This window comes from Equus asinus, chromosome 5, assembly GCF_041296235.1.
Source record: "Equus asinus isolate D_3611 breed Donkey chromosome 5, EquAss-T2T_v2, whole genome shotgun sequence".
Classification (NCBI taxonomy): Eukaryota; Metazoa; Chordata; class Mammalia; order Perissodactyla; family Equidae; genus Equus; species Equus asinus.
The window spans coordinates 57664558-57692014 of NC_091794.1; the positions used below are offsets into that span (position 1 = coordinate 57664558).

The 27457-nt window shown below is 47.3% G+C and overlaps 2 protein-coding genes across 47 annotated transcripts in view; one reads left to right on the forward strand and one right to left on the reverse strand.

The window, feature by feature from the left end:
* B3GALNT1 (beta-1,3-N-acetylgalactosaminyltransferase 1 (Globoside blood group)) overlaps positions 1-18688 on the forward strand; it is a 35471-nt gene extending 16783 nt beyond the window's left edge. For 26 of the 39 annotated variants that reach the window (XM_070509578.1, XM_044771010.2, XM_070509564.1 and 23 more), the window contains one exon: positions 1300-3403. Coding sequence is in view for 31 of the 39 variants with exons in the window: in XM_044771010.2 (XP_044626945.1) it covers positions 1300-2336 (1037 nt within the window). In the remaining 8 variants the exon portion in view is untranslated. Of the gene's footprint in view, positions 1-1299; positions 3404-12259; positions 12355-18193 lie in introns of those variants that run through there. The other 13 variants (XM_070509579.1, XM_070509571.1, XM_070509574.1 and 10 more) reach the window with 6 other exon arrangements.
* Positions 18689-20587: 1899 nt separating this feature from the next.
* The window catches only part of PPM1L (protein phosphatase, Mg2+/Mn2+ dependent 1L), a 256846-nt gene continuing 249976 nt past the window's right edge, over positions 20588-27457 (reverse strand). For all 8 annotated transcript variants that reach the window (XM_070509586.1, XM_070509589.1, XM_070509587.1 and 5 more), the window contains exon 4: positions 20588-26090. In XM_070509586.1, the coding sequence (XP_070365687.1) occupies positions 25744-26090 (347 nt within the window). In that variant the 3' untranslated portion in view covers positions 20588-25743. The remainder of the gene's footprint in view (positions 26091-27457) is intronic.

A 27457-nucleotide genomic window follows, 5' to 3' on the forward strand; every position in this document is an offset into this window, starting at 1 on the left:
TTGAACCTGTACAGGCCAGCCTTCCCATATGACGACATTAACATGCGCCCCCCAGATCAGATTCTAGGTTCCCAGATGACCGGATGAAAGGCCGCCTTCAGAAACTCCTTAGCCGGCCCCTCATGGCGTTGGTGTGTCCCCTGCTCTGAAGTCCTGAGCAGCCGATAGGAACAGTCTGTGCTACACTGCATGCCGTGTTTACATGTCACCTGGGGACTGTCTTCTCCTCCCACTTCCTGCCTCCTGGGGTCTCCCTGGTGCCTGGTGTAGTGTGTGGATGGGGAAGATGTCTAGAAAATACTTAGTGCGTGAGTGTCTTTAGACTGAGGCCTGTGATCATAGGGCCAGGAGAGCACTGTGGGATCCCACGTTGTAACCCACCCTTGTCCTCAGGATCTGGAGCAGAGCTGAGGCCGTGGCCATCACTCCACAGTGACCGCTCTGTGTCTCCCAGCTGTTGTCTTGTCTCAGCTGGAGGTTCTGTATAAAAGTGTTTTAGGAGATTCTATCTTGTGATTCTGATCTGGTGCATGGTTTCTGAATAGATTGGAATGGGAAACACAAAACAGCACAATACTACAGACAGGCCTTTCTAAGCACCCACCCTGCAGACTGAGTGTTGAGTGCAGCCAGTGAGGTCAGATGGGCCGGGGTGGTGTTTAGGGCAAGTAGAAGCTATGTCATGTCAGATTTAAACGCCCCGACCTGGTTACCCCGTTGGCGTCTAGAGGATTCGCCTCTGGGTGAGGAGGCCCCACCTTTGTCTCACCCCACACCAGCAGGTCGCCATGGATAGTTGTAGCTACTGGGTTTTTCTTACTCTTGATTTTCTGGAATCCATGTCAGATTACACAGCTGAGAAAGACCCTTGGTTTATTGGGCCTCTTGCCTCATCCTTCACGGGCCTTTGTTTTCTTAGCGGTAAAGAGGGGAAGCAGGGCTTTTATGTAGGGGGATTTATTAGAGACATCTTCTAGCCCCTCCATTACTCATCTCTTTCTGTCCCTCTGGTCTTTGGGGACAAAATCATATTTCAACAGTTATTTTAGGTCAAACAGTAAATATTAATTTTCCCCAAATAAAGAGATGTTTTTAAGCTTGGTCTTGATTTAAAAGCTAAAGCACATGCTTGGTTGTTGGTGTCCGTTCTCCTGCAGTTGAGGGAAGTGCCGTAGATCCAGGTCAGGAGTTTGGTTTGCTGTGGAGAGTGTGTTCTTGGACTCTCTCCTTCAGCTGATCATCAGGTACCCTTTGGAAATGTTTCCTGGGTGGTCAAACACTGACTGGGTCTTTGGTAAGTTTTCCAGCAGCTGAGGCTCGCATCCTTTGAGCTGCCGTGCGTGGCCCTGGCTCCGGGGACCACCCTTCCGAGCAGGATGTCGCTGAGATCCCTGAAGTGGAGCCTCCTGCTGCTGTCACTCCTGAGTTTCCTCGTGATGTGGTACCTCAGCCTGCCCCACTACAACGTGATCGAGCGCGTCAACTGGATGTACTTCTACGAGTATGAGCCCATTTACAGACAAGACTTCCACTTCACGCTTCGAGAGCATTCAAACTGCTCTCTTCAAAACCCATTTCTTGTCATCCTGGTGACCTCACACCCCTCAGATGTGAAAGCCAGGCAGGCTATTAGAGTTACCTGGGGTGAAAAAAAGTCTTGGTGGGGATATGAGGTTCTTACGTTTTTCTTACTAGGCCGACAGGCTGAAAGGGAAGACAAAGTGTTGGCATTGTCCTTAGAGGACGAACACCTTCTTTATGGCGACATAATACGACAGGATTTTTTAGACACATATAATAACCTGACCTTGAAAACAATTATGGCATTCAGGTGGGTAACTGAGTTTTGCCCCAATGCCAAGTACATCATGAAGACAGACACTGATGTTTTCATCAACACTGGCAATTTAGTGAAGTATCTTTTAAATTTAAACCAGTCAGAGAAATTTTTCACAGGTTATCCCCTCATTGATAATTACTCCTATAGAGGATTTTACCAAAAATCTCATATTTCATACCAGGAGTATCCCTTCAAGGTGTTCCCTCCCTACTGCAGTGGGCTGGGTTACATAATGTCCAGAGATTTGGTGCCCAGGATCTATGAAATGATGAGTCACGTAAAACCCATCAAGTTTGAAGATGTTTATGTTGGCATCTGTTTGAATTTATTAAAAGTGGACATTCATATTCCAGAAGACACAAACCTTTTCTTTTTATATAGGATCCATTTGGATGTTTGTCAACTCAGACGTGTCATTGCAGCCCATGGCTTTTCTTCCAAGGAAATTATCACATTTTGGCAGGTTATGCTGAGGAACACCACGTGTCATTATTAATTTGACATTCTACCAAAATCATAGAGAAGGACAGGATACTTTGTGGAAAGTCTTAAAGTTGGTACTGAAAAATCTCCAATGGGAAATTCACGAGCAGTCGCCGTGCTGGCTGACGCTGAGCTGAGACTCATGCAGAACTGGAGACTGGAGGCTTCCGCTTATGGTTCATTTTGACAGAAATCAAGTCAGGCCCTTTAAAGAATGTTCAGAGAAATGAAATAGAAAGGAATTTGGGGGGTTTTGTTAATAAAATTAATAGGACCAAACCATTTGAACATGTCCTTCTATAGACTAGAACTTCTTAAAAGGGTTTTGTGGAGTTATAAGCTTGCTAGTTCATACAGCAAAGCAACGTGGAGTTCTATTTATTGAACAATCTAGTCAGTTAAGGGGTTTGTGTATGTCTTACATGGATTACCAATTTTTAAAAATAATTCTGTGTAAAAAAACTCTTAAGTGATACCAAGCAAAATTTCATCTGTTTTTGGTCATTCAGAGAGTACCTCAAGATGTTGCAGTATTTCAGAGTTATTATTATTTAATATTACTTAGAACTTTCTGGGTGTTTGAATGTTATGGTTGTTTCAAAACTGTATAAACAGAATAGTGAGTCACCCTGTACATCTGAATCTCTTTCCAGTTACTTCACTGGGGAATTAGTTATCGATAGCTCCGTTAATGCGAAGTCGTTGGTCATTATTGTGTATCAGTAATCTCTTGGACTTTGATAAATATTTTGCCGTGGTAATGTAGAGAAGAATTAAAGCAAGAAGATCTGTCTTGTTTTTAAAAAACATAATCCCTGGTGTTTGTAGATGTCGCTTCGTCTGTCTCATTTTTCTACCTGGAAATTAGGAATAATACAGGATGCCAGGCAGCGCGTCTCCTCTTGGAAAGGACTGAAGGGAAAAAGACAAGAGGACCTGGTGACCAGGATATCATGAAAAGCGTGTCAGTTTCAGTCCCTGAGACGGAAAGAAAAGAGTAAAGATTCGAGTCACATTGTTAACCTGTTCCATGTGTTTTCTCCTTCACGGTCAGTTTGAGAATAAAGAGAAAAAAAACCATTCTGCTGCTGCTGCTATTAGTTTCACATCAGGAGGAAAGCTCCGTTTGTGGTTTAAAAGCGAGTGTGATCTGTTGCTGGACCCACTGGTGGGTCAGAGAGGACGCTCCTTGCCCCCAGGGGATGTTCTGGGATGGTGCAATTTCCTCCTGTGGCTATTGTGTCGGATTACATGATGGCAAAAGATCAGATCCTTTGGCAGAAAATAGAAACTTGAAAGTATGTAGTCAGCTCTTGTGATACTTAAATATTTATAATTTTCCCACAAGAAAAACTTAATTTCACTTAGAACTATTACAGTGTGTGACTCTGTAACAAGGCTCTATCCATTTCCCTGGTCTCAGACCTGATCCAGTGACAATAAAACCAATTAAATGAAACACTGTGGATCAGTCTCTGCCCTCACTAGTCCCCATTCATGTAGAAGGCGTTTTCTTTAAGACAGATGGTGGTTATTTTTATGGTATGATTTGCTTTGATCGATTTTGCAGAAGTTTATATTGATCTTTGGGAAGCTAACTCAATTTTAGAGAGGACTTTTAAAATAATATATAATTTTCCTTCAGTTTAACATAAGACCCCAAAAAACTCTACCAGAAGTAAAGTAAGAATAATTGCCAAGTTTCAGAAGAGTGTTTCTTTTCAACCAGAGATTGGTGCCTTAAAGACCTGAAAAGTTGAACGATTATGAAGAACATTACAAGGTTGGGTCAGTGTGTGTTTTGTTTTTAACTCTGTTTCTTGCAGTCTAGGCTGGCGGGTGGGAGATGCTGCCTGTGGTGGCGCGGTCTTGGCCGCCGGCCGCCCGCGCTGCGCCCCTGGTCCCGCTGCCCCCGCGCCGGCCGAGGGCCTGTGGGCCGCGGCGCCTCCCCGGGGAGGAGGCGGTGCCGGTGGATCCGCTGACCCGAGCGGGGCCCGCGCGCGCCGGTGCGGGGCGAGTTCCCTCCCAGGGGAAGCGGCGCGGGTCGTGTTGGCGCGGGATGTGTGGTTCTCCAGGACGGCGGCGAGCGGCTGGGGGCGGGGATGTCGTCCGCCACCCCTCGTGCGTGCGGGACGGAGAAGGCGGCTGGGGATGGGGGGTCTCCGGCTGTTCCCTGGCTCCACCCTACGGGGTCCTGGCATCCTCGCGCCCAGTCCGCTCTCCAGACGCAGAGCGGCCCGAACTGAGCTATTTCTAACCAAGTACTTCTGAGTAGGAGGTCGGGGATAAACGTTTCTCTTGGGGTCGGGAGGACAGTTATTGCAGGAGACACGGGGAGAGAGGAATTGGAAGGGGGCCAGCTCTGAGGGGGCGGGGGATGGGAAGGATGTGGCAGGCCCGTCCTTCTAGCCTTTAATTCGCCAGAGTTAATCTTTACATCAAGTCAACTGCTTGATTATCCCACGCCTGGTTAACATGGGCCCAGACCGTCGAGGACCCCATCACGGTAGAGGGCCTGTGCCGGCGGGTGCTGGCAGGAGAGACGCACCGTGGGAAACGCCCTGAGAGCCAAGGGGCCGCTGGAGGGAGCAGTCCGTCCCTCGACAGGATGCGCGCCCGGAGAAGGCTGGCTCGTGGGTCTTGTAAGGACAGAGAAGGGCCCAGCAAGGGTGCATGCCATCCCGCTGTATTTAAGGTGAGTGAGAGAGGCGCAAAGCTTGCACTCGGATGGGCTTTGAGACCTGGGTGTGCTGAACACAGCTAGGGGTCGCAGTTAATGGAGTTCATGCACAGTTGTCACCATTTCCAAAGGGAGAGGAATCCACACATTGACCTGAGAGAAGGGTGCCCCAGCTGAGAGAAGTGTTCCTGCTGGCTAGAATTGAATCAACGCAGGAGCCGCGGTCCGCTGAAGCTAAACAGAAGCTTGGTTTGGGGTTATTTTGGTGTGATTAATAAAGTGGACAAACTAAATTTACTAAGTACAGAGTCATAAACGGTGGTTCATTAAGGAAGGGGAAGGACAGTGGAAGGGACCTTTGCCAAGAAAAGGCTTGGAACTCCTGTTCTTTGATATGAGAGCACCGAAGTTCACTGGGGTCATGTAACTTGTCGAAGGTCATCGTCAAGTCAGGACCAGAATGTTCCAGGCTCAGCTCCTCTGCTGTTCCCTTGCTGCCTTTGAGTTACGTTGGAGGGGCTCGGAAGGAGCTCCCTCAGTGGAGCTGCAGAGATTTCCAGAAAGGATTACCCCTGACCAGGGATGAGGGGAACTTTGAGGTGCCAGGCTGCACTCTCCAAAGGATTTAAGGAAAGGTGTGGCCGCCAGACATCTTGGGGGAGTCACAGCGACAGACAGGAGTCGGAAGATGCCAGTGGGCAGCAGCGAGTGGGGCGTGGGGCAGGGGCTCCACAGTGCTGCCCCTGCGGTAGGGTCCCTGTGGGACAAGTTCCTGGAGCCAGGCCCCAGCGAGAGCCTCAGGGATCTCTGACGACACCACACCAAGCGTGCTGCACGCGCGTTCCAGAGTAAGGTGTGTCCTCCCCACAGGTCGGGCGCAGCGTGCAGAAGTGCCTTGGCCCGTGTGGGAGACGGGCTCGTGGAGTCCAGGGTGCTGGGAGCGGGCACTGGCCGACCAGTGAGACGGCTCCAGACGGGACCAGGGTCTCTGTGCTGCAGGCCTGCTTCATTTCCTACAATTTCAAGGAAAGGGTATCCATTGCCCAGAAGAAAAGAACACAGTAACTTTACAATTTTCCAATGACTGATTCTTGCAACCTTGCGGCTGCCTGTAATAGGGAATGTATTTTATTTGCCATTTCAGACCCCAATGCCAGGAACACTAAAATGGGCTCTCCAAGCCCAAGCCAGGCTGCCTGAGTGTGAGCAGGCTACGCTGAATACCAGCTCTGTGACCTTTAGCAAGTTACTTTACCCTTTTTGTGCCTCAGTTTCTTTACCCACAAAAAAGAGGGCAATGATGTACCTCATAGTGTTATGGCACAAAGGGCACGATGTGCTCACCATGAGACAAGCCAACAGTCGGGAGTCAAGATGGCGGCAGAGAAAGAGCATTTTACTGCAGCTTGCCAACAAGAGGAAAGATGGCCGACTACTGTCTGAAAGAACCATCTTAAGGGAGCACAGAAGCGTGAAGCAGTCATATAGGCCAGTGGGTTACAGGGGAGGGGTTAGGAATGTTGACCTTCTGGTGTGACAGATGGGAGTCGCCACACCAGATCCTTCAGTTGTCATTGATGATGGCTATCAGCATGGACTCTCTGTCCGCGGGTCATCACATTCCTCAGGAACTCAAAAGGATGAAGTTCTCGTCTTATCGCAGCTGGGAGGGATGTGCCCTAGCAGGGGTCACAGAATCTACAGAACGGGTGGATCTCCTGGAGGGTGCAAATCCAGCTGGGCTAGTCAGAGGTCATTCAAAGTTACAACATGGTTTCTTTTATACAATATGGCTTCCCTTACGTCAACCTTGTGTTGAGCCGGTTTCAACAGGGCACAGAGCGAATGCTATGTAACTGCTAGTTATTATTGTTATTAATGAAAAGCTGCACTTGGGCCTCGGAAGTCCTATTTCAGGATCTGTCACAGAGTACCCACACTTCATGCTGGTTGGAGAAGGCATTTCTCTGGCAAACGCAGAATCAGGCTGCGGCCTCTCCCTCCCGGGCCCCCCACAGCTCTCCTGCCTCCTCCCTCATGTCCCCTGCTCCCTGGCGGAGTCTGAACGCAGCACTCGGGCTGGGAGAATGGAGGGAGGAGCAGGAGGCGGCGCAGGACATCTGGGGCCTCCGTGGAAAAGGCCCTGCCGGGGAGGAGTCGGATCAGGCCTCTGGCATGGTGAGGGGGTAACTGGCCCGTCCCCTGCCTAGAGGAGGCCACGGGCCCATCCCATGAGGACTCCTGCGGCCCCGTTAGGACACGCGCGTTCCGGTCCCGGCGCCCTGCGCGGCTGCGGGTTTCAGGAGGGCTCTCCCGTCTCCCGAAGCGGAGGGCCCGACTCCAGCCCGCTCGTTTCCGCCCCTTCCCGGGTGGGGAGCTGCCCCAGCCCGCGCCGGGCGGGGACGCTGCGCCGAGGGCCGGAGCTCCCGCGCGCCCGCAGCGTGCTTCGTGGGGAGGGCGCTCGGCGGTGACGCGGAGGATGGGGTGTGCCCGCAGGGGCCTGCCCGAGCAGAACGCGGGTGGAAGGGGACGGCGTGGCCTTACGTCGCCCGCCTGGGGTACGAGGGCCTTTCCTCCGCTGCGGGCGGCTGAGGGTCATGTTTCCGACAGGCGGCCTGGCCCTTTGCCTTTCCGACAATCCCGCTGCCTCGGCAGAGAAGCTAGGAGTCTTCCTGAGGACTTGATCAGAGATGTTCATTGCAGTGTTGTTTTTTTGAATTAAAATTTTTTTCAGTGTTCAACATTGAGAACATTGATTAGATTTCAGTGTTGTCATAAGTTTGAATTAAACATCTTAAGAATGATGTTTATGAGAAGTTTTTTTGTCATGAGCCTAAATTTATTTAAAATAAAAAGTCTGAGATCCAAATGTGTGTGTGTAACTGTTCTGAACTGCATGTGCCCCGAAACCGCCGCATTCTCGGGCCTTCCTCTCCCGTCCAGAGCCAGAGGGAGCCTTTGCGTCCCGGTCACTGCTGTGGGACGCGCGCCCGGCCGCAGCGCTCCGAGGACTCAGGATGGGGCAGCGGCTTCTGATTCCCACGAATCGGTCCATGCCTCCGCCTGCTACCTTCCGTTGCCCCTTCCTGGCTGTGGTCCTTGGGGCCTGTGGCCACGTGCCCTCTCCCGCCTCCTCGTGGAGGATCACAACCCACTCTCCTTTTTTCCCTCCCAAGCCTCACGGCCGCCCAGTCCAAAAGGACCAGGACCCTCCACAGCTCCCCGGCCCTCCCACCTCCCGCCGGCCCTCCCACCTCCCGGCTCGCCCTTACCCCGTACTTGCAAGCCCTGCCCCGTTTTAGGTTATCAAGGAATTGTTTCTAGAATGTCCTCCAATTCAGCGCTCTTTCCGTGTGGCCTTTCAGACGCAGGGCAGGCGGGGGAGGTGAGTGCTGCTTGCATTTCCCCCAGAGAAGCCCATTCAAGACATTTCCCAGATGAAAAGAAATCACTTCCCTCAAGATGAATTATGACATTCTCCTAAAAGGTCGCGGCAGCTGCGGTGACGGATTTAAATGCCACTCTGCCCCTTCTCGCCAGGAATGTAGACGCTGCACGGAGACAGCCGAAGGGGACAGGCCAGATGGGAACAGGAACCCTCTCGCAGACTGGTCCTGCGTTTAAAGCACCTATTACTTCATTCTCAACAATGGGGAAACGTTTATAAGAGGTGTTTTAACAACTCTCTTAACAAACGCAGGCGACGGAAAGAGCAGGGTCAGGAATGTCCTGAGGGCGAGGAGCCCCCAGCCCGGGCCCCCTCATCTGCCCCCACCCCAGAGGCTCAGGTGTGACCCAGTCCCAGCCAGCGGGACCCCGGGGGATGCCTGCTGGGGGCCCCTGGGGCTGTTCCTCCCTAATAAAGATGAGGGAGAAAGGCTCCTTTTCTCTGGTCAGATGTTCTGTCTTCTGTCTATGATGCCCATGCAGGTCCACAGCTAACAGGTTGATGCCCTGAGGCACAAGCCTACAGGTCCCATCAGTGGGCTGAGGTGGTGATCCGGGCCCAACCCTGGGGCCTCATCCTTTGAGACCCTCGGAAGTGATGGAACCACTGAGGTGTGTCCAGTGGTCTGTGACAGCTGAGGGCATCCTGAGGGTGGGCGTGAGAACAGTTTCCCTCCAGGAGGCTGGTCCCCGTGGCAGCGGGGAGGTGGTAAGAGAGAAGGTGACTCCCCTCTGGGGCAAAGGGGGGGCTCTGAGGGCCGGGAGGATGCCGCTGGAGGGCATGGCTCCCTGCTCCCTCTCCCGCTCTCGCTCTGCCTCTCCTCCCGGTGGGCCCACCCTGCATGTACTGCAGCTCATCAGCTGGGAGGGAGCCGGGTAGGGGCAGCCCTGAAGGGTCCTCTGTCTCTCACCAGTGGAACCGGGTCTTCCGGTCCAGGAGGAAAAGAGAGGCCAGGCCGGGGCCACATTTGTCTGCCTTTTACGGTTGACTCACTGAATATCACGTTTCATGAACTTGGCACAAAATTTCGGGGCCTGGTGGTGACAAGTCCGCCATGCCCTCTTCATCAACGAGAAGCTGGGAAATCTCTGGCTTTGGCAAATGCACAGGGAAATGGCTGCTCCGGACACAGCTCCCGCAGTCCTTCTCTGCCTCCAGGCCCCTGTAATTCCTTTATTCAGAATGACGTGTCTTAGGGTTTCAGGACAGGAACATGTGAAAAGCTATAAAGGTTAATTTGGTGTTCAAAGTGGTTAATGGGGTTCAAAGTGGTTCAAATAGCGGCTAATTTGGTGTTCAAAGATCAAGCGGTCATCCCCCGTGCCTCATAGCTCCATGAACAGTGGGACCAGGAGAGTGATCTGTGTTCACATTGGTTATTGACCCTCTTCTTACATGTACCTTTTAAAAATTTGGCACCTTGTTTCTTTCTCCTTTAGTGAACCCTAACATAGAAAGAGTAAATCTTTAGGAAGCGTACATCTGTAGAAATGAACCCGTATGTTTCTCAGCCTTCAATCTGAAAGCAGAGTGGGGGATTATTGTTTTGCTTGCTGAACAACCTCCTTTTCTAGAGACTTCTCCTTTGAGAATTGTCTCATCCACCACTCCATCTGCATAGTTAGTACAAGTCACCATGTTGGTACTGTGTGACCCGAGCCAGGAGGAGCCCCCTCCTAGAATCCAGCACCCTGGAGACAGCCCTCTACCCGGGCCACTGCAGTCCGTCTCAATTTAGAAGCAGGGCCGAGCACTCCAAGCTAAATCTGAGCACTCTCTCCACTAAGGAGATGCAAATCTGGGAAACTGCGCTATTTTTTCAAAATAGATTTCATTGTTTAGAGCAGTTTTAGATTCTCAGCAAAACTGAGAGGAAGGGGCAGAGATTTCCCACATACTCCCCACCCCGACACAGGCAGGCACAGCCTCCCACGATCAACATTTCTCACGGGAGCACCTGTTTATTGTACTGGATGGCACCACAGGGACACAGCATTATCACCCAAAGTCCGTAGTTTCCGCTGGACTCTTGGTGGACTGTCAGCGAGGCTGAGTTTGTAATCCCTGGAAAGCACTGGGGCCGGAGTCTGGGGCTCCCGGAAGGGCAGTCACTCACAGAGACGGACAAAATGCCCACGTTCAAATACGCCCTTAGCTGGGGCCAGTTTTCCTTCTCCCTGGCGGGCCTGGGGCCAGGCTGTGGGCCTGAGGCTCTACAAGCTTCTCCTCCATTCAGACCCCACAGAGATGGCGAGGACTCCCATGGATGCCACCCCCAGACTGGCCTCCTTACTGGGCAGGCCAGGTAGGAGCTGGGAGGGTAAGCATAGAGTTGACTTTACATTTGGCGTCACAACGCTTCGATGGGGGACCAGCACTTTCAGGGGGTTTACTGTTCCAAACTACAGACGAAGCCCAGGGCCCCCCAACCTCTGCCCCACACCTTGCACGCCAGCCTTCTCCGTTCTGCCCATCGTTTCTCAGGCACCCAGACCCTTGCCTGGCCTGCCTGCCTGCCTAAGCTCTTTCCTCTACCTGGAACGTGCTTGGCTTTTCCTGGATCTCCATTTCCTTGTCTATAAAGAGGGATAGTACAGCAGTCCCCCTTTATGCACGGTTTTGTTTTCCACAGTTTCAGTTACCCGTGGTCAACCACGGTCCAAAAATATTAAATGGAAAATTCCAGAAATAAACCAATCGTTAAGTTTTAAATTGTATGCCATTCTGAGTAGCGTGATGAAATCTTGAGCGGTCAGGCCTGAGAGGTGAATCCTCCCTTTGTCCCGAGGCCCCACGCTGTACATGACCCCCGCCCGTCAGTCACTTGGTAGCCTCTGGGTTATCAGAGCCACTGTCGCGGTATCACAGTGCTGGTGTTCAAGTCACCCTGATTTTACTTAATAACTGAATGACCCCAATGTGCAGGAGTAGTGATGCTGGCAGTTTGGATATACCAAAGAGAAGCCGTAACATGCTTCCTCTAAGTGAAAATTCTGAACCTAATAAGGAAAGAAAAAAAACTGTAGCTGATGTTGCTAAGCTTTGTGGTAACTTTTAGTATAACTATTGTTATAATTGTTCTATTTTATTATTAGTTATTTTTGTTAATCTCTTACTGTGCCTAATTTATAAATGAAACTTCCTCACAGGTACTTATGTATAGGAGAAAACCTAGAATCTGTAGGGGTCAGTGCTATCAGTGGCTTCAGGCATCCCCTGGGGGTCTTGGAACAGATCCATGGTGGATAAGGGGGGACTTCTGTCATTCTCATCCGATTCCAAGAGTCAGATGATTACTTGAAGGTGGCGGGGGTATCCGCCTGGGGAAGACGAGGCCTGTGGCAGAGGAAACAGTCTCGGCCGAGTGACTCTGGAAGGCAGGACCCAGAGCAGTGGGGAGAGTGACAGGGAGAGAGATTTTAGTGAAGGAGCAGAGAAAAGCAGAGACCGGGCAGGCTGCTTCAGGAAACTGAATTCCAATCCTAAGGAGGGGAGAGAAGCTGGAGAGTCCTCTGGCAAAGAAGCTAGGAGTTGAGAATAAACAGGCTTTGGGCTTGAAAAGTCTAGCTCTGAGAGAAGTACCAGCACAAGCTTTGAGATTGAGTTCAAAGCCTCGCACCACCTCTTAGCAGCTGGGCTGCCCTCCTCCTCTCCGAGCCTCATTTGCCTCACCCGTGGCAGGGAGGCCGTGAGTGTCTGCCTGGAGGGCTCCTGTGGGCATTCAGGGCAGTGGGAGATATGAAGGAGCCAGTAGGCAGGACGCATTCAGCCCTTGGGAAATGTCGTTAATCACCCTTTTGTTCTCAAGGATGGTGAACAGAGTGAAGGGCACGATGCGGTGGACGTCGCTGCTGCTCCCAGGCCCGAAGCTGACAAGGGTCACCAGCAGGCAGGAGGAGAGAGGTTGGAGCCGGTAGTGTATGCTAAGCAGAGAAACAAGGGCGAAGAATGAATTGGGTGTGTGTACACACACTGGTATTTTTCTGAACTCTCCATGGCTCTTTAAGTTTGTCTTTCCATCAATGCCATAGCATCTTGACTACTCTGGCTTTATACTGAGTCTTGAAATCTGGTAATATAAGTTCGCCAACTTTGTTCTTCTTTTGCAATATTGTTTTGGCTATTACATGTCCTTGGAATTTCCATGAAAAGTTTGGAATCATCTAGTCAGTTTCTATAAAAGAGTCCTCTGGGCTTTTGATTGGGATTGCATTAAATCTAAAAACTAGGAGAAAAGGATATCTTCACAATATCAAGCCTTCCAATTTATGAATGTGGACTTTCTCTCCATTTATTTAGATCTTCTTTAATTTCTCTCAGCAGTGTTCTGAAGTTTGCAATGGAGTGGTCTTGCACATCTTTCATTAGATTTATTCTTAAGTATTTTATATTTTTTGATGCTCTTGTCAATGGCATTTTATACTGAAGTGTAAGTAACATACAATAAAATGCACAGACCTTAAGTGCGCAGTCCAGCGAGCTTGGGCAGTTTTATAGAGCTGTAGAACCGTCGCCTAAAGTAAGATGCAGAACATTTCCATCACGTCAGAAAGGCGCCTAATGCTGCTTTCCAGTCAGTCCCCCTCCCCCAGCCCACTACAGAGCAAGCACTTCCTGATCTCCATCACTGTGGGCTCAGCTTTGCATGTTTGGGATTTCACGTAAACATATTCACGCAGGATGTCTTACTTTGAATCTTGTTTCTTTGACCTAACATAATGTATTTGAGACTAATCCATGTTATTTTGTGTGTCAAAAGTTTGTTCTTTTTATTGCTGAGTATTATACCGTCATATGAGTAAACAATGACTTGGTCTTCTGTGTGGGTTGTTTCTAGTTTGGGGCTGTTATGTATGAGACTGCTATGCAGATCCGCGTCCAAGTTGTTTTGTATATTTATGTTTTTGTTTCTCTTGTGTAAACACCTAGGAACAGAATTGCTGGCCATGGGGTAGATATATGTGTAACCCTATTGCAAACGCCAACAGTTCTCAACATTGTTTTTACCATTGTATATCCCTACACATTTTTTCTTTTATGGTTCATGCTTTCTGTGCCCTGCCAGAAAAATCTTTCCCTACACCAAGGTCAGAGAGATTGTCTCCTATATTTTCTTTCAGAAGCTTTGTGGTTTTAGGTTTTACATTTAGGTCTATAATCCATCTCCAATTTAAATTTTTATTCAGGGGCTGGCCCAGTGGCACAGTGGTTAGGTGTGCACGTTCCGCTTCAGTGGCCTGGGGTTCACTGGTTCGGATCCCAGGTGCGGACATGGCACCACTTGGCAAGCCATGCTGTGGTAGGTGTCCCACATATAAAGTAGACGGAGATCGGCACAGATGTTAGCTCAGGGCCAGTCTTCCTCAGCAAAAGGAGGGAGCTTGGCAGCAGTTAGCTCAGGGCTAATCTTCCTCAAAAAAAAAAAAAGAAAGTTTATTCAGAGTGAGAAAGGGTTTGAAATTCATTTTTTCCATACAAATATCCAGTTGTCTCAGCAACATTAACAAAAAGACTTTCCCCATTAGAGACTGTTTGGTCCATTTATATTTAATGTAGTTATTGATATGATTGGGTTTAAATGTGCCATCCTGTTACCTACTCTCCATTTTGCACCTTTGTGGCTCCTCCTCTGCTTTCTTTTAACTGACTAATCACTAGTATTCCATTTAATTTATTTGATTGCCTTCTTAGCTCTCTCTGCCTTTTTCTCTTTAAAAAAATTTTTCTTTTTCCTGAGGAAGATTAGCCCTAAGCTAACGTCTGCCGCCAATCCTCCTCTTTTTGCTGAGGAAGATTGGCCCTGAGCTAACATCTGTGCCCATCTTCTATTTTATATGTGAGACACCTGCCACAGCATGGCTTGATAAGTGGTGCATAGGTCTGTGCCTGGGATCTGAACCAGTGAACCCCGGGCTGCCGCAGCGGAGCCCGAGAACTTAACCACCGCACCACTGGGTGGGCCCCTTAAATTATTTTTTTAATTGATTGCTTTAGAGGAGGGCCTCTCGACCTTGGCAGTATTGACATTTTGGGTCAGATAGGTCTTTGTGGGGTGTACTTTCTTTGTATTTAGCTTCCTTGTGGTTTGCTGATCTTCCTGGTTCTATATGTTTGTGTTTTTCATAAAATTTGAGAAGCTTATAGTCATTATTTCTTCAAATATTTTTCTGCCCCATTGTCACTCTTGTCTCTTTCTGGCGTTTCAGTACTATGTATCTTATACTGTTTCACAGTGTCCTACATGTCCCTGAGTTTCCATTAATTTCCCGTCAATCTTCTTTCTCGTCTTTTCTTCAGATCAAGTAACTGGTGCTGATCAAGCTCACTGCTTCCTTCTTTGGCCATCTCCAAGTTCTGTTAAGCCAAGCCAGTGCATTTTTCATTTCAGTTATTTACTTTTCTGTTCTAGAATTTTCAGCTTTCCATTTCTCTGTTGAGATTCCTTATCTATTTTCTCGTTAAGACCACAGCTGCCTTTAGTTCCTTGAACATATTTAATACAGCTGCTGTGAAGTCTGCTAAGATCAATATCTAGGCCTCTCAGGGTCGGTTACTATTGACTGCTGTTTTCTTGACTATTGGTCACATTTTCGTTTCTTTGCATGTCTGGTAATTTCTTGATTTTATATTGGATATCAAATATTATTTTTAAAGAAAAGGAGAAAAATAATCTAAGGCCACATTTTTCTGCTTTGTTACCCCCAATTCCAAATTCAGCCACCTGGTGATTCACGTTTATTGTTCTTCATCTGGTCTCAGGCTCTGTTCACATGTGGGCGTTTCATCTTTAGAATACCTAAAAATAGTGCTACCTGTGTGCCGCTGGGTCTGTCTCTCTATCTAGTTCACTCTGTCTCCAAATTCCACCGTGTTCCTGTGTCTTGTGAAAACCTCTGCGATGGCCATTCTCTTCTGAACACTCTTCTCAGAGGTGTGTCATGGCACGTTGCTGGAGTTCACACATGCGTGTAGCAAATCCAACCCTGACCGCCTAATACTGGTTACACTATATAAACTTTGTTGGTGAAGTCTAAAGCTGGGTAAAAGGTGTGTTATGCTAACAATGAACAATTTTTGTTGTGTACATTTGTATACTATTTTTTCTTTTTGAGGAAGATTAGCCCTGAGCTAACATCTGCCACCAATCCTCCTCTTTTTGCTGAGGAAGACTGGCCCTGAGCTAACATCTGTGCCCATCTTCCTCTACTTTATATGTGGGATGCTGCCATGGCATGACTTGCCAAGTGGTGAGATGTCCGCACCCGGGATCCGAACCAGTGAACCCCAGGCCGCCGAAGTGGAACGTGTGCACTTAACCATGCACCATTTGGCCAGCGCCCCATTTGTATACATTTTTTAAAGTTACCTTGTTTTGAACCAGAGGCAGGCTTATTCCTGTTCCAAATGAAAGCACCGAAAGTCTCAATTATGTCCTGTTCTCTTGCGTCCATTGTGCTTTGGTCTTAGCCTCCGCCCGTGAATTGTTCTTTTGCTTTCTATGTGGAATCCCAACTCAACAGCCACTCCAACCCAAAAGCATTGAGAAGTTACGGAATTCCAGAACAGACATTAGAATGGAAAATGAGTTTAACCAAAAGAAAAGAATGGCAGCAGTCCCATGTATAAAGTCCATTAACTTTAATGTGTTTATTTTTGCTTTGATCTTGTCATCAAGGGTGAATTTTTAGCTGTTCATTTTGTACAACAGAGAATCAGTGATTGCATGAACACAGGAGTGTCTACAAGGCTCGAATCTACCCCCAGCACACGTCAAAGGGACCTGAAGGACATGCCATGTGTCTTGAGTGACCGTGCACTGCCATCTACTCTGAGCTCTACACCAAACCGACATTTTAACTTTATTTGAAACATCTCTTAGAGACAAATATAGAATAGTGGATAGAAAGACCTCTGAAGAGCACCAGGAGTAATGATTTTGCCAAAGTTTGGTGTGTTTATTACGGATAGTTTTCAGGCATGAACTTACCAGAAAGCCTATCTGATCTGAGCAGTCCTTTTGACCTGTGATTTGATCACTAAACACATCCTGAAGTCCTAACAGAAAGCATTGTCTGAAAATTATGGATCCTGGTATCTTTTTATAAACAAACAACCTATTCTGATCTTGAAAATAGCAAGAAAATGCTGATGGAAGCTTTTTCAAGATGTTGAAATAGGTGCGCTAAAAGCTTATACAAAGTCACGCTTTCCAAACGCGGCAGGGAACGCGATCAGAGCCTCTGAAATACACCACTCATGAAAAAGACTACATGTTTAAGTGTTGTTTTCTCTTATTCTCTCCAACCTCCTTTCCTTCCTTAATAACTGGGCTCCACCTATGGTTTTAATCGTACCTAATCAGAAATTGGTTTGACTTAATTTGGATTTCCTTTTATATGATTAGAAACAATAACTCCCCCACTTGTGATCACAGTGAGATATTCTGTCTCCTATCACTCATTCTCTATTATTTTAATTCAGTAGGATTCTAATGCTACTTGGCAATAGCTAATATTACTTGGATAAAGAAAGAGATGTTTAGGTAAGATAACCAGGCAAAGAATTTAGAAAGAAGTGATGGCCTCTGTGGTTAAAAATAAAAGTCTGGCATTTAGTTTTGCTTTGCCATACCGAAAATGGATGTTGCTATTCTTGTTCAACATAGAAAACTTAAATTCCATGCCCGGGCTCTGGAATGTGTAAAGTAACTATGGATACCAGATTTATGATTAAAAAACAAAATCTGGCATTTAGTCTTCTGTTCATATTTAAAATCAAGAAATAATTGTATTCCTGAAATATGTTAATTTCTATATAACAAATCCGCTAGTTTATACACTCAGGGTCACTGATGATAAACACTCTCAGTTCTGGGTTCAATCTGAGGGCATGAGGTTGTCACACTATATGGCCTCTTGGGAACACAAATAAAAGCAGGCCATGGAGAGAAGTTCTCTCTGTTCCCTGTCCTCTTTTTCTGTAATCCTCTCTTCTTCCAGAAGAATCCTGGAGACAGAGACACCCTGGCTTTGACTGTGCTACTGCTGACCGCTTGCACTGCTGCTGTCCCCCGTGGGCAGAGGCTCCCAGTCTCACCTCCCCACTCCAGCCTTGGGAACTTTAGGTGACCTCACACGGAGTAATTAGCTGACGCAATCTGCCTGGATGTTCCCCATCTTTTACCACTCCCTCTCTATTGCGTGCAGGAAAGAATTACTCTAATTCTGCCCTGTTCTCACAAATCTAAGCCCATTGGGGGAATAAAAGATGCCAATTTTCACCTCCTTCTGCCAATACTGAGGTTATAGTGTCTGCGAAGCCTCCACTGGGCCGCAAGTGCCAAAAAGGCAGGGATGAAGCCTGAGTGCTCAGTGCTCACCACTAGATGCACTGGGTTAGACTCTGTCTGCTCGGCACGTGGCGGGTGTCAGGAAAAAGCATTAATACAGGAAAGAATAAAACACACAGCAGATGTCCTTATAGCAAAAATAGAGACGTTCCCAGTGAAATCTGTTCATAAGGTAGACCAGTGTTATAAATTCGATCACGCTTATAATAAAAGAAACACTTTGTGCATTTGGCATATAGAAATTACGTATGTGAATATAGTCCACATTGGGGTGTTCCGGAATTAATTCTTTACTATTTTCCAGGCTTGTCAGAATAATCATTCTTCTGAACTCATTAAAATTTCTCCTTTTTTCTTTTTGTTTTCTTTTTTCTGGCTGCTGGGAATGTTGAGGCATTGCAAAAGATTCCAACTCTGCGACCTGAAGTTGCCACAAACCAAAACCACTTGCTGTGGCGACTGCAGACTGACGACGATGCTGGGGTGTGACTGCTGCAGTCTGAACATGCTTCAGATACATTAGAAAGGGCAAACACTGCTTGTGAAAATAGAAGCAACAGTTATTGGATTTTCTCCATTTTTGTTATTACTCCATTTTCGGAATACATGCCTGAGATAAAAGGGGAATCAAGGTGGTCAACACATAAAGACCGTTTGGTTGTCGTCTTGGAGCCTGAAGAGAGGGAGTATTCTTGCTTCATGTCCCACGGTTCTGGTTTTAACCCATGTGGCAGGATTTACACCTTTTCGTTATCATACTAACCAGTCACTGGTTGTCCTTGCACATGCTAAGACGGATGGGAATTTAAAATTTGCACAAGACACCATTCTCTTGGGTTAGAGATGGCTAATGACGTCATTCCTACAGGATTTTTTTTTTTAAAGATTTTATTTTTCCTTTTTCTCCCCAAAGCCCCCTGGTACGTAGCTGTGTATTTTTACTTGTGGATCCTTCTAGTTGTGGCATGTGGGATGCTGCCTCAGCATGCCCTAATGAGTGATGCTAGGTCAGCGCCCGGGATTTGAACCAATGAAACCCTGGGCCGCCGAAGCACAGCTCGCGAACCCCACCACTCGGCCACGGGGCCGGCCCAGGATGTGTTTTCTTTATTATATGGGCAAACATGACCCTTGGCATTCTATGGATCAGAAAACCCTCCAAGAAGCAAGAGCAGGAAATCACCCTGGAGTCTGTTCTCATGAAACTGTTTTAAACTGAATACTCACTGCGTTCACACTGGCATTGGGAAAATTACCAGCATCTTAAAACTCCCTCTCCTTGTAGCTGTGACTCTCTTTATCTGACTTCAGTTTTATTTGGGCACTCTAAAATGAAGGTCTGTTATTTAGCCCATCTTATTATTTTTTACAATTCTAAAAAGGGGTATTTCCTCCTCAAAAATGCAAAAATTCTAAGGATTCAGGGTAAAACCATGTCTAGGCTCTGGAAAGTGAACAGAACCAGGACAGTAAAGGCGTTCAGGACAGCAGTAAATAAGGCCACATGTGTCCATTTTCTTTGGGAAAGAATGGAATAGGGACTGTAATTTTACTAACTTTACAAATAACGCAGAATGTTCATTTTCTTACTTCAGTGTTACTCCACTTCAGAAAGAGCACAAATATCAGAAAGCATGATTCATGATGTAATATAATGTCACTTTTCTTAATGTAAAACATTTCATTTTATATTCTCCTTTGACTTTATCATTTCTTAAAAATGCTTTTCTTTACATTCTGACTTAGACCACACTGGAAATTAATTTTGCAGTTTTTGGTGAGGAGATTGGCCTGCGTTAACACCTGTTGCCAATCTTCCTTTTTCCCTCCCCAGAGCCCCGGTACATAGTTGTATGTCCTAATTGTAGATCATTCTAGTTCCTCTGCGTGGGATGCTGCCACGTGGCTTGATGATCAGCACACAGGTCTGCGCCCAGGATCCGAACCGGTGACCCCTGGCCGAGGAAGCGGAGCGCACCAACTTAACCCTCAGCCATGGGGCCGGCCCCAAATTCTGCATTTTGTTATTAAAAAATGTTCTAAACTATTTTTCTTAAATGTGGTTCCGCCTGTGCCATCAGCCCTATGAAAAGGAAGCTTTAAAATTCTGCCTTCAGTAACATGTAAGCACTACTCCAGAGGGGCAGCCCGTGTCTGAATAGGGGAAAGGCGGGGGCAGCCACCTTCCACTGATCTGTGCTGGCGTCAGCGACCGCCGTTAAATAGACGTGGGCATGCGAAAGGTCTGACCCGCCAATTCTGATAACCTAAGTTTTCATTTTTCACGTGGCAGCATCCCCAGAGCTCCTCCCCCGCAATTCCTTGACTATCTTCTACCTCTGCTTCCGCATGAACGCAGTTTCAACTATGCCTTGTCTGACTGATACAGAAATATGCTGAGACAATGCATGATGCCGCATGTAACCTCTGAACTTCCCCATGACAGAAGGCGATGTGAGAGGGTGGCCGGTCCCTCCAGAGGCAGTGAGCCACCAGAGCAGATCGTCCTGCCCCCGTCCCTGATCACCATCTGCCACCAGAGCCTTCCCAGGAACCCGCCTGTGCCCAGAGCTGGGGACACTGGTCCCTTGAGGTTTCTGAGATGAATTTGGATTTGGCAAATGTCAGAGGGGACTTTGTGGTTAAATACTGCCAGAGTAGAGAACTTACAGGGAACCACCATCTCTAAACAGAATCTACGCCTTTGCGGCTTGCTTGCTTTTAGGTGGAGTTTTGAATTGTGAAAATGCCTGTGACGGTTTGTTAAAATGAACAGCTACTACGTGCTCTCTTCAAGGTCCTTAGCTTGGATTTATTAAAATGATGGTACAGATGGTGGGGTGGTTATTACCAAACACATAAAAATCATCATAATCAACCCTTGGTTAAATAGTTTGCAGCTTAACAGTGGTAAAAATAAAAAATAATGGACAAAGCATCAACGTTATTAAGAATTAGCAAAGAAGTTTACATATTAGAAAACACTTCAGAAGCACATACCTAACGGAAGCCCTGTGGTGTCAACGGTTGCTTGCCCTTCAAAATCTGCCACCTAGCCTAAGTGACTTTACTTTCAGTTTTTTACTATTTTGGATAATGTCCAGAGGGCAAGTATATATTAAATAGGATTTTAAGTTAATGATTTTACTCTAAATTCCCTTTGTACCATGTTTTCAACTAGATTTGTTTCATTCGTTATTTTGGGGTTCTCGCTCACAGCTTCCCAAACAACCCCCCAGGCTGAGTGATGAGCAGGGAGCGGGAGTCAAGCCTCGCATGTCAGGCAAGAGGTAACTTGCCAAACTCAATTAGTCCATAAAATGTGAAAGGTGGGACCACGCGGGATGGGAGTTTAGAACGAAAGAGCTTTGATTTCAAATCATTTCATTGAATCTGGAAAGAATGACAGAGGAAAGAGAGTAAGTGTTAATAGTTTACATTTCCATTATTATACAATGGATACATAATTTTAAAAATCTACTTAAAATTTAAAAAATGAATTAAAACCAAATATGCCTTTTCCCTCTTTCCTATTATTTTCAATTTTTTTCTTCACTCTCACATAGTGATGAAATGTAAAAATATTTACTTCGATTCAATCTTGGAATGAATTTGAGAAAGCCCTAGCTATGGCACGGCTCTTGCTTATTATTACTCACATAAGAGGGGAGACGGCGTTTAGAGCTTCAAGCTGGATTGCTGGGCTCCTGCGTCCACGTGAGGCCGATGGGCAAACTAAATCATAGTCTTTCCCACCACGGCTTTCACAGCAATCGGCCTCTTAGTGAAAGGCTCAGTGCTTCTCACTTGCACGCTGTGCTGCTACTATCAAGAGTCACAGTGAATGAGAAAACAGTAACGTTGCCATACGCCAGAATTTCCCAAAGTGGGGCGGATGGAACACGAGCTCCTGTCACTAGGTGTCACTCAAAAAAGTTTCTGTGGTCATATTAATCTGGAAAACACTGAGCTAACTGAAATGACATTTGTGATGTGTTTTTTCCCTCTTTAGGACCTTTAAATTAGAATTTTCACTGTGCTTATATGCATGAACTTTCTAAGATAATATGTTTCCCAAAGTCATTGACCCTGGAACTCTATATTTGGAGGAAAGAGCATCTTTAGAACTTGTGTTCTGTGGAACACACTTTGGGGAACACTGGATTCTATCACTCCTGCGGTGTTCAGCCAACTAGCTCAAAAAGTCTAGATATCAACAATTTAATCCAGAGGCAATTAAATAGGCCCCAGCATGGCATCTAACAGTCACGTCATTTCTGCAGAGCTGGGTCAAGAATGCTGGTGTGACAAGCTAAGGCAGTTTTGGGGGAATATTAAGGGAAGATCAGTTTAATGATGGGTCAAAAGGAGGAAGAAAATTTCTGAAACCATTGGAAAATAAAGCTTTACCCAGAGTATGTATTCCTATACTTTCAAATGAAATGTTGCCCTTTCTAAACCTTCTGCATTGACACAGTTGCAAGAGTTAGACTTGGCAGCTGAGAGGAAAACAATCCAGAAGATCCAGGTGTGCCTGGCAAAGGAAAAAGGGAGCCCTGCCTTTGTGAATCCCTCATGTATTAATAACCAGATTCCTCAGGGATCAGTTCAACAGTGTAATCAATCTCCTAGAATCACTTCAGATAGAACTGAAACGCAATGCTGTTTGCACAAAATGTACGCAGGTTGAATGTTCGTTACAGGTGTATGAGATTAGGCCTGTTTTAAACTACCCAGATTTCATAAGCTCCTTCACTCTATAAAACGCTCTCTGTAATATTCTTGTTCCATAGACAAGATTCAAGAGGCCAGAACCTTGATTCACAGCGAGGAATCACCAGTAGCCACTGGTGACCAGTAACGTCTTCACACGGGTCAGTCACGCCATATTAGAACAGGACTTCAGAGTTAAGTGCCTTGGGCAAGTTGGCCACATAAAATAAATGCAGGTCTTGGGAACTAGCTTTGGAGTTTCCACATAAGTACTGTTTATTCCTTTGATTAGAGAATTGCAAATACAATGAATTTTTTAAAAGATTTTCCTGCCTCCCCCCCTCCCCGCTAAATCCCAACCTATTTTAAGAGTCCACATTACCGGGGAGCAGTAGCAGCAGCGCAGTGCATTATGAGGACCTGGGCTGGCATCCTGCTGGGGGCTCATGAGCACGGCCTGTTCTTTCCCAGCTTCGCTTCTAAAAGACTGTAAAATCATCCCCAAATTTGGCACCATGGGGGCTATTGGCAACTTGAACTCAGGTGAGGGAGTCTAGGCAGCCTCGGGCGACAATTCCAAAGCTTTGGCAGTGCTGTCTAGGGAAGCCTCAGAGGCAGTCTTCTCAAATCATTGTCCCTACAGCCAGACTCCACCTGCCCGAGGCCACAGAACCGGGCAGTGGCCTGCGCTCAGGGCACTGAGCTGAGGCCTGCAGACCGACAGCTGGACGAGGGGCAGGGAGAAGGCCCAGGGGACAGGGGAAGGCAGCAGAGGACTCGGACTGTAGACCTAACTACTAATCAACTCTACTTCTCAAACTTCTATCTTCAAAAAATCTACAAGCCAAAGCGGGAGGAAAAGAGGCAGAAAGGGACTAGGAAATACCCACAGTACTTGGTTAAAGTCAGAAATGGATTAATTCTACAAAGCAAAATTTAGAAGATGCCTGTGAGCCTGAACTAGAGGGAAAGTCAGGCGCCCCTGCACTCAGCACCGTCTGTTAAGACATTTTGCAGGGTAAATAAACACTAATTTACTAATTTAGTAGCTTCGCTTTTTCAACTTCACCAGAACATTACTATTTTCATTTTAGACAATAACATTCATCACAGGAATTTAAAAATGTCTTTCCCTTCTTATGGATTTTGGGGTTAAGTTAAAAATGAAGAAGGAAAATGACTGTGTACCATGAAATGCTGAGGCTGCTTAGTCCTGAACGTCAGTTAGATGTGGGGTTTGGTAACTCCCCGAGTCAGGATGTCCTGAATCCCCAGGAACACTCAGGCCACCAGGCTTGACTGTCCCATTACTGATCACAACCCCTATGTTCCCCACATTCCCTCCCAACCCCCACCCCAAATGACACATCCCAATGTTCAGTGTCTTTCGACAAACACTTCAATCTAAAATGGTGGCAGATATCTTGTCTAGAACATTCTATGGCTAAAAAAATAAATAACCAGGGTTCTAATTCTAATATTGGAAATCCTAATGTCACAGTTTACAAAAGTAAGCAAAGTTCTTGGGAAATCATTGTTAACTCTCATTACAATCAAACAAAATTAAGTGCTTGGAGGAATCTAAACAGACTGCGGTCCTCGGCAGCCACAACGGAAGCTTTTCATCCTCTCGCGTTCTCTCCTGGAAGCTGCTTCTGGAAAGCTCCACAGCTGAAGAAGGGCAGGGGAGGGACAGCATGGGCAGGAGGCGGCCAGTGAATGGGGCCTTCAAGAAGGTCTAGCGACAAATGCCCACCCCAAAAAAACAAAACCAGGAGGACACCCTGGCATTTCAGACAAGGGAGCTGGGAATGCAAAGAAAATCTTGTTTGGCTGTTTGAGCCACTTCAGTCAGGCAAACAGGCTGACCCAGCATTTCTGTCAATTAACTGCTAAAATACTGAGATTGGAAACATGACTTTGGTGATAGGAAATGGAGAGCAGCAAGCCTGGCCCCAAGATAACTCTGGGGGGCTTAACAATACAGGTTCAAGCTTGAGTTCCAACCCACTCTGCCGCACTGAGCGCAGGGCAGGAGCGGGGGAAGCTGCCCGGGGCGGCGGGAAATCTGCGACCAACAGTTAAAGGCTGCGGCCCGTCCGCTGCAAGAGCAGCACATCCCAGCAGTTCACCACTAAATTCCAACCTGCGCTGGGCACTGGCCTCGGCGGCAAGGAACAAACCTACAGCTCCCGGCCACTGCTCCCCAGATCACTGCTCAAGAGACACTCGAAAGCTGCTGGGCTAGGAGAAAACACCCTGCACGAAAACTGGCAGCTGGAGCTCGGCGCAGGGGTCACCTCACCAGCTTTCTATCCCAGTGCAAAGAGCAGACTTCCCAAGGGGCACTGGGACTTATTCAGCCATTATTTTCCTCTATCTGCCCTTAAAGATGGAAGGGATTGTGGTATAGTGATTTGCTTTTTTCATTTCCTCTAATAGGTTTCTTGGTAACGAAAGACAAAACTCATGGTGTCTGGAGGTGAAGTTAACAGCAGCCTCGTCTAAGGTGAGGGTAAGCCAAAGGTTAAGGTCATGCACAGTTAGGATAAACGCGCAAAGACTGGTCGGGTGGTACACAAAGTCTATTTAACTAATAAAGGGAGGGAGGGAAAAAGGTTATTTCTGCTGTGCAGGCAGCTTTCATCCTCCCCACTTCCTTCAGTCTCCAAGAGAGGCTGCGGAATAATAAACCATCCCAAATCTGTCTGGGCTGCTGCTGAGCAGAAAACCTGGGCTCGGGCAGATAGAGCATCCTCAGACAGCTGCCTCTCGGCAAGGGCACTGCCACACAGGCCCCAACTCACAGGTGACCTGTGGCCTGTCTCCCACAGCTCTGGGAGCCTGCCCTGCTCACTGCTCCAAAGAGAGGACACAAAGTCTGCTGCCGAGAAGGCCCTGTAAGGGATCTTGAACAGAATCTTCAAATAGAGACTATATGGCACACATGCCATTCACTTCATACGTGTGCATCTACAGCTAGATATTTATATATTTGGAACATTGGATGAAAGAGCTGGGAAAATATGAAGAAACCATTTTCCAGCCTCTCAACTACATTGGCCAAGAGCACCCTCTGTTCATCACTGCATACAGACCTAAGGCTGCCAGGGAGGGGGCCCATGTCTGGGATGGATGATCCTACTGCAACTCCCACACCTTGCACTACATTAAAAGAGATCAGTGTGTTGAAAGTCCTTTAGTCTAAGGCAGCTGAGACCCCAAAGGGTTCACTGCTCTTCTGTTTTGCTGCTATTCCTGAACTTCACCACCATGACTGTTATATTGTCAGGGCAGCCTCTGTAAAATGACTGCAAAACTATGCTCTTGGCCCCAAAGTGAGGTTCATCCAAGCGCTCCTTGATGAATCGGACAGCTTCTTCATTGCTGAAAGCATCCCAGAGGCCATCTGATGCCAAGATCATGAACTCAGGCTGGAGCTTGTCCAGGTCAAAGGTTAGGATATCTGGGTCTGGGATGACCACGTTGAGGTTTTTCAGTGGATAATCCCCCAGGGATCGAGACATGGCCAGGATTCCCTGGACCCTCCAGGAGCCATTGAAACTGATGAAACCTCCTGGAAAGAGAAAATGAACCTATTAGCTTGACCAACTGAGATCTCACCCACCTGGTAGAGTTCCAGTGTGTACAAAAGCCTGAGCCCACCCGCACACTGCAAGAAGGAGCAGCATGCCGGCCGCATGGCTGGGGGCCTCAAGCGACAGCAACAGATCCTCATGTCCTTATCCTTGGCATCTTAAAGAGCTTCAAGAATATATCAATAAGAATATTGAGGCTAGGAGACACGTATGGGTGAGGGCATCAGTTCTAACTCAACAATACCTTGGCAGCTCAGTGACGGACAGTGGGGGGCACTAGGGTGGGAGTTCGAGGAGAGTGGCAAAGGAGTGCTGAAAGGCAGGGGGATGGGCACTGGAGACAACCACCAGGGTACCTCATTTAGCTGGAGGCTGCCCCTGGGTGTGACCATGTAGATCCCAAAACCGCTCCCCAAATAGGATCAGATTAAAGAACGGCGTATTTTAGCACAGCGGTTAAAGGCTCAGGCTCTGGGTCAGACTGCTTGGATTTGATTCTCGGCTCTGTCACTTGTAGCTAGGTGTGACTTTGGAGGAGAAACTCTCTCTCATCCTGGGTTTCCCTGGCTGCAAAATGGGGATAACAATAGCACCTATTCCGCTGAGTCGTTGCAAGAAAAAAAAGTTATTCCAAATAAAAACTTAGCACAGTGCCTGACTATAATATGCACTTGCAACATTATCTATTATTATTTTTTTCTTTAAGGGAGCTAGAACTTCCATCAGTCACATATTATTTGTCAGATATTTATTAAATATATACTCCATGTAAGGCCATTTGTAGGCTATAAAGTTATACAAGATCCAGACCTTTCTCTAAAGAAGCAGACAGTCTGGCAGGAGGGAGAAACCACATGTACTAACAGCTGCGGGCACAAAGCAGTCTGCTTCCGGGGAGACTGGTACCCCTAAATGCTGTGGGTGGAGAGCAGGGATGATTTCTGGCTGTGATGATCAGGGAGGAGTGAGCATTGAAGCTGGGCTTTGAATGACGGGGAGCACTTCCATGGGCAGAGATGTATGAGAACATTCCAGGAATGTGGTCTGGTGGCAAGAGCAAGGCTCTGGAGCCAGGCTGTCCTGCGTCTCAGTTCTGGTCTCATCATTCACTAGCTGTGTGTCTTTGGGCACACAGGCCTCTCTGAGGCACCATTTTGTTGGGTGTAAAATGAGGATAACATTACCAACCTCAGAAGGAAGGTAAAGAGAAAGCATACTTGTAAAGTGCGAGGCTTGGCTCCCAGCACAGAGTGAGCACACAGTGTAGGGCAGCTGATATCACTGTTGTTGGAAACAGCAAAAGGGGTGGAGGCAGGACCAATGTGTATGTGGCCCAGACTGGTTG